The 9,716-nt window shown below is 34.9% G+C and overlaps 2 protein-coding genes across 2 annotated transcripts; both read left to right on the top strand.

The window, feature by feature from the left end:
• Positions 1-3,130, top strand: LOC114711667 (MDIS1-interacting receptor like kinase 2-like). The gene is made up of 2 exons (XM_028896086.1): positions 1-2,683; positions 2,796-3,130. Exons 1-2 carry the CDS (start codon positions 1-3, stop codon positions 3,128-3,130), a joined length of 3,018 nt encoding a protein of 1,005 aa, XP_028751919.1.
• A 3,049-nt stretch (positions 3,131-6,179) lies between these two features.
• LOC114711666 (putative leucine-rich repeat receptor-like serine/threonine-protein kinase At3g53590) lies at positions 6,180-9,699 on the top strand. Its single transcript, XM_028896085.1, has 4 exons — positions 6,180-6,306; positions 6,587-6,801; positions 8,193-8,362; positions 9,285-9,699. The coding sequence occupies exons 1-4, from the start codon at positions 6,180-6,182 to the stop codon at positions 9,697-9,699; spliced, it is 927 nt and encodes a 308-aa protein (XP_028751918.1).
• Positions 9,700-9,716: the final 17 nt, after the last annotated feature.

Raw genomic sequence — 9,716 nt, 5'->3', positions numbered from 1 at the left:
ATGTCTGAAATAGATTACACTAAGCTGCTAGCATTATTTTTCTGTGTTGCTTTCTTTGTATCTGTTGCTGCTGGAGATAGCGAAGCAAAAGCTCTGTTGAAGTGGAGAGCCAGCTTTAACGACCAAAGCAAAGCTATGTTGTCCACTTGGAAGAATGATACTAATCCTTGCAGGCAGTTGTGGAGGGGAATTTCTTGTGATGAATCCATGTCTGTGTCCAAGATAAGTCTCTCAAATCTTAATCTTCAAGGTACACTTTCCACTCTCAACTTCACTGCCTTTCCTAATCTCCTCCACTTCAACATAAGTCGCAACCAATTTTATGGATACATTCCCCACGAAATTGGTAAATTGTCCAGTATTGTGAGATTGGGTTTGTCAGATAATCCAATTAAGGGTCACATTCCTCCTGAAATCTGGAATCTAACCACTCTAAGTCGTCTTGATCTTAGCACATGCAATCTCACGGGAAAAATTGCCCATAAAATTGGGAATTTGAGGAATTTGAGGCTCCTATGGCTTGGAGAAAATTCCCTTTCTGGTCCCATTCCTGAAGAGATTGGAAGGTTGAGTAACCTTGTTGACCTTCGTTTGGGAACGAACACTTTGTCAGGTAGAATCCCATCATCAATTGGAAACTTGACCATGTTACAAATGCTTTATCTTTATCAGAACAATCTCTCAGGTCCCATTCCAGCTGAATTAGGAAAACTCTATCATCTCATTAACATTCAGTTATATGAAAATAAACTTTCGGGGCCAATCTCTCCTTCTATAGGAAACCTAACAAAGCTCGTACAATTGTCCTTCTCTAGTAACAGGCTTTCTGGTCCAATTCCTCCATCCATTGGCAACTTGATCAATTTAGATGATTTCCACCTTCGAAACAATAGTCTTTCAGGATTTATTCCTTCCACTATAGGAAATATCACAAAGCTCACCGTCCTTTACCTGGACAGCAACAATTTTAGTGGTCAACTTCCACGAGAAATGAATAACTTAACGAGTTGGCATAACATGCAACTGAGTTATAATCATTTTAGTGGTCCTTTACCACAAAAAATTTGTCAAAATGGCACGTTATCTGCCCTTGGTGCTAATGATAACCATTTCACTGGTCCTATTCCAACAAGTTTGAAGAATTGTTCTAGTCTAGAAAGACTTAGACTTGATAATAACCAAATAGTTGATAATATAACAGCTGCTTTTGGAGTATATCCTTATTTGAACTACATTGATCTTAGTGGTAATCAATTGTATGGCCACCTTTCATCCAAGTGGGGGAAGTGTCAAAATCTCACACAATTCATTATTCACAATAACAAGCTTTCTGGTGATATACCACCAGAAATAGGAGAGGCAACTAAACTTGGTTTACTTAACTTGTCTTCAAATCATTTGTCTGGACAAATTCCAAAACAACTAGAGAAGTTGATCATGTTGAGAAAACTCTCCTTGAGCAACAATAACTTCTCTGGTAATGTCCCCTCAAATATAAGATCACTTAGTCAGCTTGAAATTTTGGAGTTGGCAGAAAATAATTTCAATGGCTCAATCGCAAGAGAGCTTGGGGAATTAAAAATCTTAAGGGTCTTGAACTTGAGCAAAAACAAGTTTGATGAAAGCATTCCCCTTGAGTTTGGTGAACTCCAACACCTTGAACAACTTGATCTTAGTGGTAATTTGCTAAATGGGAAAATACCATCAAGGCTGGGAATGCTATCCAACTTGCAAGTATTGAACCTCTCACATAATAATTTCATTGGCACCATTCCTTTTGGTTTCAATGGATCAATGTCAGCTTTGTCTACAGTTGACATATCTTACAATCAATTAGAAGGCCCCATTCCAATCAAACCAGCCTTTCACAATTTTGATGCATTGAGGAATAACAAAGGTTTGTGTGGTAACATCACTGGTTTAAGTCCTTGTGATGATTTCCAAACATATGGACATGGGCATAAGAGCAAAAAGTTGTTGATAATACTCCTCCCATTAGTCGTACTGCTATTAGTAATTGTAGCAGCATCTTTCATTTGTTCTCGAATAGCAACAAAAACAAAAAACAAAGGTAGAGAAGCTCCACCAGAAGATGTTTATTTTGTGTGGAGTCTTGAAAGAAAAATATTGTATAGAGATATTGTTGAAGCCACAAGAGAATTTGATGAAAGATATCTCATTGACAAAGGGGGCCAAGGAAGTGTTTATAGGGTTGAGTTGCCTACAGGTGATGTTGTTGCTGTAAAGAAGCTTCATTCAATGCCAAGTGGGGAAATCTCCAACCAAAAAGCTTTTACAAGTGAGATCCAAGCTTTGACAGAAATCAAACATCGTAACATTGTGAAGCTTTATGGGTTTTATTCCAATTCACAATCCTCTATTTTAGTATATGAGTTCTTCGAAGGTGGCAGCTTGGATAACATACTAAAGAATGAGGAACAAGCCATTGAGTTTGGTTGGAACAAAAGGGTGAATGTTGTCAAAGGTGTGGCAAATGCCTTATTCCATATGCATCATGGTTGTTCAATTCCTATTGTTCATCGTGACATATCAAGCAAGAATGTTCTCCTAAGTTCAGAATATGAAGAAGCTCACATCATTGACTTTGGAACATCAAAATTTTTGAATCCAAACTCAAGCAATATGACTAGATTTGCAGGCACATTCGGGTATGCTGCACCAGGTAAGACTGCCTTTTTATTTTATTTTATTTTTTCAAAAATATACTACTCATTGCAATATTATGGAGATAGATAACATTAAATCTATTGCAGAGATTGCTTTCATCATGCAAGCGAATGAGAAATGTGATGTATACAGCTTCGGAGTGTTGACTTTAGAAATTATTATGGGTACACATCCTGCAGAGCTTATTTCATACTTGGCAGAGAAACCAACCAATAATGATTTGTTGTTAAGTGATGTGCTGGACCCACGACTTTCTCCACTCACAAAGCCAGTCCTAGATGATGTGATCTTAGTTGCAACAATGGCTTTTTCTTGCTTGAATGAGACTCCTCGGTCTCGTCCAACCATGGAAAAAGTATCTGCAGAGTTTGCAAAGACACCAAAATCTTATTCGGAGGACCAATTTCACGCCATCACAATTGGACAACTAATGAGGGATTGAACTTCATTTGTTAGTGGTTTTGCTTCTATAAAGTGTTGCACTTGGCATTAAATTTTTAAGTTTGTGATTTTTATATCAAATGTATGATCAGTTTGGGACTTGTATAAGACTGAAGTGAATGTTTGGTTTCGGCATTATCATTTTAACTCTAGTAACATAATAGATGGTTATGATCATTTTATGTCAGATTTATGTCTTTTACTTCAATCAAAAGTTAAAATGTAATATCACTTGCATTAATCTATCGCATGCTTTGGTCTTATTTTTTACAAATAATTTTTTTTTAAATCTTACACACAATTGGAGAAATATTATGCACGAAAGTTAAAAAGTAATACAGCTTACATGGATTTAACTCTCTCATGACGCTACAAAAATATAATCTTAAATTTTTCATTACATAAATAAAAATGAATTTGTCACTTAAATAAAAAATCTAGGACAAATAATAAAAGGACCAAAGAAATTATTGGCAAAAAAAAAAGGACAATAGAAATTGATCTATCTATGCTTATGAAAAGATGTAGAAAAAATTGGAGATAAATCCCTCATTAGAAAATTAACTGGCAGATAATCCCTAGGATGATGGGTTGCATAGAGGAAGATAAGTTGGACATAAGTGAAGTTGAGTTGCATATAGAGAAGATGGTTTGCATAAAATATTATTCAGAAAGAAGAGACTAGTTTGCATATAAGGAGATGAATTGCACACAAGAAATATTTAGTTGCACAAAGAAAAGGTGTGACACAGGAAAATATAATCACACACAAGAGAAGCTAAGTTACACACTAGGAAAATTCAATTGCACAAAGTTCCTAGGTACCATTTACCAATTAAATTCTCAATGAGGATTTATCCTCAATTTTCCCAAAGATGTATGTGCTTTTCTGTGATTATATATTTATATGAACCGACAAAAATATATAATCTTAGGACACAAATATATATAATATTCTATTTTTAACTAAAAATTTGAAATAATTTTTAACAGAAAAATTCTAGAACAAATAATAAAAGGCAAGGAGAAATTGGTTCATTTGGTCGTACTCTTACAAAACATTAAGTAAATTTTTATTTTTTATTTATTAAAAGACAATTTCATTCAAACTAAGTAAAAAGATTATACATAAAAGGCCGGCCCATCACTAAAACAAAAAAACAACGTAAAGTTGATTTCATTTAGAATTGTGAAACTCATGTGTTTTCTCAATAATCGCACATGCAAAAGTGCTTTTATTGAGATGAATTGGCAAAACGACACAAAAAAAATATAGACTTAAATGTTTAATTAATTTTAAAAATAAATATCAAAAAAATTTATAAAAAAGGGAATAAGTACAAAATCTAGAATAAATAATTAAAGGTTTGACAAAAAAATAATAAATAATTAAAGGAGACTAGGAATTAATTTAAACTTGGGTAAAATCATGGTATCGAAACCTAATTCCGTACATTTTGTGAACAACGTTGGCTGTCACATGCGTTGCAGGGAAGTATAATGGGACATGCGTGGCACATTATGAACAACGTTGACTGTCACATGAAGCAACCAGGTAGTCATTTTTGGGATATTATATTGCAGGACCCAATTTAGATACAATATTTAATACTATCTCCAGTTTTTAATATAAAATCTTGTTTAACTTTTATTTTGGTCCTAAATATAAAACCCCAATTCACTTTATCTCTCATATTTATACATTTTTTCTAAGATAATCCTTCTAATAATGATAGTCTTAGCTAATACATTTGATGAGCGAGAATATTTTAGGAAAGACCACACCTAATTATTACAAATAACTAACTTAACTTATTTTCTTAATCTTTTTAAATTAGTCAACTAGCTCTTATAATTAGGACATGAGGGAGCATCTTTTTCTTTTTTAAACCAATAAGTGCAATATTTAATATCATGATCCGTACTTTCGTACATTTTATGACAGTGAAAAAGACCTCCTATTATCCATTTATGCTGACTCTATTCGATCAGCAGTTAAAAGAAAACCCAGAGTTTCCAAAGGCTCATTCGACTGTTCCACCAGCAGAATCTTGGCGAGTTCTCTGCATATTCTTGTTCAGTGTTTCTGTGATGTTCTCTTCATCGGAAGCAAATAGTCTTTTAAAGTGGAAAGCCAGCCTTAGTAAGCAAAGTCAAGCTATCTTGTCAGCTTCTTGGAATAATGACACTTATCCTTATTATTGCACTCATCACTGGAAAGTAATGAGTTTTCTGGAACTATTCCCAGCCAAATTGGTAACTTGTCCAGTATTCTCATATTGTATATGGATCATAATTTCTTGAGTGGTTTCATCCCTCCAGGGATAGGAAACTTGATTGCTTTAAATGTGCTTGGAATTAGTGTGAATAATCTTACTGTGCGAATTCCCAAAGAAATTGGGAACTTGAGGAATTTGAGAACATTATCCCTTTACACAATGCAGCGAATTAAAATTCAAATTTTCATTAAGAGAGATGCCTATATTTAGTATCCAACAATGCTTCAAACATGATTTCTTCAATAGGAGGATGCCCCTACTTAGCAAAAAATAGAAAAAAAAAATCATTTTTCTGGTCTCATTCCTAAAGCTTTCTTAAATGGAGCAATCCCTTCTTCATTAGCCAATTTGACAAAGTTGAAATTTCTTTACCTTTATGAAAATAGACTGTCAGGTTTCACACCTTGTAACTTTGCAAATCTCCATTTTCTCACCAAAGTGGATTTGGCGGAAAACAACTTGTATGGGCCAATACCAATCTCCATTATTGGAAACTCGACGAATTTGATTTGGTTAGGTTTGGGGGACAACAACCTTTCAGGATCAATTCTGCCCTCTCTAGCAAATTGGGTGAATTTAGAAACTATCAACCCTCGTTATAACTCTCCTTTTGGATCAATCCCATCTACCATAGGAAATTTGGCCAAACTAGAAGGAGTCATCCTTGCCAGTAACTCTTTCTGGAACTATTCCATATACTATAGGAAATTTGAAACACTAAATACCCTAGAATTAAGATGGAACAAACTCAGTGGGAGCATTCCAATAGAGATGAATAATCTCACCCACTTGACAAGTTTACAAATTCGTGGGAATCAGTTGACTGGCCATTTGCCGCAAAATATTTCCTTTGGTGGGTCACTTGAAGCTTTGGGTGCTGCTGAAAACAAATTCACCGGTCCAGTTCTAAGAACCTTGAAAAATTACTCTAGCCTTATTAGACTCACACTTCATGATCATAACCAAATTCATTGGTTGGAAATATAACAAGTGATTTTGGTGTGTATCCATATCTGAAATACATCAATTTGAGTGGCAATAAGTTATACGGTCACATTTCATCGTTGTGGGGAAAATGTCCAAATCTTACAACGTTAACGTTTCCGGCAGCATACCTCCAGAAATAGGAGAGGCAACCAATCTTGGTTAAATCAATGTTTCTTCAAATCACTTGACAGGAGATATTCCAAAAGAATTGGGGAGGATGATCTCATTGGACAAACTCTCTTTCAGTCATAACCAATTTTCAGAAAAGATTCCTATAGATATAGGATCATTGGATCAACTCGAGCAATTGGAGTTGGCAGCAAATAATCTCACTGGCCCAATACCTAAAGAGCTTGGAAGCTTGCGGAAGCTGTGGATTTTGAACTTGAGCAAAAATAAATTTGAGGTAGGCATTCCCTTTGAGTTTGGTCAATTACAAGCCCCACGGGTTCTTGACCTTAGCGAGGGTATGTTGAGAGGAATAATACCAGCAACACTTGGAATGCTAAAGATGCTGGAAATCTTGAACCTTTCGCATAGTAATCTCTCCGCGATCATTCCATCTGATTTTGATGACATGTCAGGCTTGACATATGTTGACATATCATACAATCATTTAGAGGGACCTTTCCTAACGTCCATGCCTTTCGAAACATTACATTTGACGCAGTAAGGAACAACATAGGTTTAGGTGGTAATGTTACTGGCTTAGAGCTTTGCAATAACATAGCAATAACCCGCAAGGTCGTATGAACAAAAAATCAAAGCTATTAGCGTCATTGCTTCTTTGTTTTATGACTCTGATTCTAGCTGTGGATGGGGTTTTCTATATTCTGATTCAAAAATCAAAGAAAACAAAGAATCAGAATAGACAGGCACAAGTTCAAAATCTTTTCTTCATGGGGTGTTTTGATAGGGAAACGTTGCATCAAAAAGCCATTGGGATGGGAGGACAAGGAAGTGTTGTACAAGGCTGAGTTACTTTCAATATTTTGCTGTGAAGAAACTTCACTCAACTTCAAATGCAAATTTCTCCAATCTCATAGCATGCAGAAAGAAGTGAAATTCAAGCACTAATAGACATCAAACATCACAATGTAGTGAAGTTTGTTGGATGTTTTTCGAGCCCGCAAGTCTTATTCTTAGTCTACGAGTTCCTAGAAGTGGTAGCCTGGATAATATTTTAAAAAGTGAAAAGCAAGCATCTATACTTGATTGGGATAAGAAGATAAATGTTGTGAAAGGGATAGCTAGCTAGTACAATATTATACTCTTCTGGTCCTTAATATAAGACCTAATTAACTAACTTGAACAGATTAAGAATATTAGTGAAATTAGTTAATATGTTATATTTTTTTAAGAACACCTTAAATATCTTTTCTAGTTTCCTCCTTCCCTCTCCTACCTGATTATTGTTAAAAAAAAATATTAATAGAATTAATTTGGAGAAAAAATAGATAAATATGTGAAATAAATCTTATACATATGACTAACTCAACTCCCTAATTAAGTCTTATATTAAAGAGTGGAGGAGTATTACATATGCACCATGGTCTCTCATGTCCTATAGTTCATAGTGACATATCAAGCAAGAATATCGTATTATCCAGAATACCAAGAAGCTCATATCACTGACCTTGGAGCAGCCAAGTCTCTAAAGCTTGATTGGAGCAATATGACCTCATTCGCTGATCGCTGGCAACTTTGTTTATGCTGCTCCAGGTGAGGCCTCCTTTCTTAATAGCCGAAAATCATTGTTATTATTCTCTGTAACGCAATTTAACTATCCTCATATAGTTTAACATGCCTGTTGCAGAGATTGCTTTTACCATGCAAGCGACTGAGAAATACGATTTTTATAGTCTTCCCATTAGAAATCTTAATGGGAAGACATCTAGGAGAGCTCATTGTTCTTTGACAGGGATCCCAACATCCTATGATTTGCCAATTAAGAATATGTTGGACCAGTGAGTTCCTCAACCTTCAAACCTAGCTGTTGAGGAAGTAATGCTGATTGCAAAAATAGCACTTGCTTGCTTGAATGAAGATCCTCGGTGCCGACTAACCATGAAACAAGTATCTGTGGAAGTTGTGAGGCCTAATAAACCTTATTCAGTGAACCATTTCGATAACATCTCATATGGACGCCTCATGAGAGCTTAACCTTAGCTTCTTCCATGATTACTTTGGTTTGTCCTTTTTTCTGTATTTGCCATTGAATCTGTCATCTTGCATAACGTGAAGTCGTCTCTGTGATTTGTTTAATACGTGAGTGTTGTTGGCTTGATCAAGAATGAAGTAGCGTACCACTGGTCCCCTTAAAAAAATGTATTCTATCTACAAATGTGATATGCTTTACATGGCATCTATTGTGGATTAATTTATACATTCTATCTTAACATTAAAGAAATTAATTGTTGAGTTCTCATTTTTTTAAAAAAAAATTATAATGGAATAGATATATAAATTTTATATTTTATACCTATGACAACGACTTATTACATATCAAATGCCAAATGTTATTTTTTTTTAAATGACGCTGTATATAAAAAAAAATGAAAATTTTCACATGAAAAAAATTATTAACTTTAACGGTAATTTTAAGGGCAATGAAGTTGATAATTAAACACGAAATATCAGGTTTTTAATTTATACTTTTAATTATTAGGAATGTTATATGTAACTGAATAAAAGTGTAGGAGAGTTCTGCACATTTTAACCTAAATTTTGTTTTAGGAATACCCACATTTAACAATTAATTGGTGGCTTAAAATAATTGATCTCACTAATAATAATAAATATTTCTTTTTAATGAAGATAGAATGAAAAAAATTTTAATAAACATTCAAGATAAGATTACGTTATTTTTTATAAATTCATTTATAAAAGGGATTATGTCATTATATCCTTATGGAGGCTGGGTTTTTGTGGAGTCTTGGAGGCTGAAGGATGGGGAATGCTTAGAGGGCTGGAAATTGCTTGGCAAAAGGGGTTTCATCAGGTGATTGTTGAATCTGACTCGGAAGTGCTGATTAGAATGCTACGAGGGAAGATGACAAAAGGGAGCTTTATTCCCCCTGTCTTTCGCCGGATTCTGCAGATGCTTGAAAGGAGTTGGAATGTCAGAATTTGTAAAGTGGACAGGAAGGCGAATGCTTGTGCTGATGCCTTGGCGAAACTGGGATTTGGGTTGGAGTTAGGTTGTCATATGTTGGAGGAAACTCCTTCGGCGCTAACAGATCTGGTTGAGAAAGATGAGGTTGCAAGACGAGCTGCGGAAGTTTCTGGGCACTTGCCCCCTTGATTTCTTTCTTTTTTTGT

This window comes from Neltuma alba, unplaced genomic scaffold (assembly GCF_004799145.2).
Source record: "Neltuma alba isolate B1F8T4 unplaced genomic scaffold, ASM479914v2 tig00011304_pilon, whole genome shotgun sequence".
NCBI lineage: Eukaryota > Viridiplantae > Streptophyta > Magnoliopsida > Fabales > Fabaceae > Neltuma > Neltuma alba.
Note: the sequence above shows the minus strand (reverse complement) of the source record. Positions and strands in the feature narration are given on the sequence as shown.

Bases quoted from the DNA above. Each gene is read 5' to 3' on its own strand.
- LOC114711667 (XM_028896086.1), top strand. From the start codon at position 1: ATGTCTGAAATAGATTACACTAAGCTGCTAGCATTATTTTTCTGTGTT. The intron at 2,684-2,795 runs GTAAGACTGCCT...TCATCATGCAAG, and splicing joins ATTCGGGTATGCTGCACCAG to CGAATGAGAAATGTGATGTA.
- LOC114711666 (XM_028896085.1), top strand. From the start codon at position 6,180: ATGAATAATCTCACCCACTTGACAAGTTTACAAATTCGTGGGAATCAG. The intron at 6,307-6,586 runs GTCCAGTTCTAA...ATCACTTGACAG, and splicing joins TGCTGAAAACAAATTCACCG to GAGATATTCCAAAAGAATTG. The intron at 8,363-9,284 runs GTGAGTTCCTCA...CATTTATAAAAG, and splicing joins ATTAAGAATATGTTGGACCA to GGATTATGTCATTATATCCT.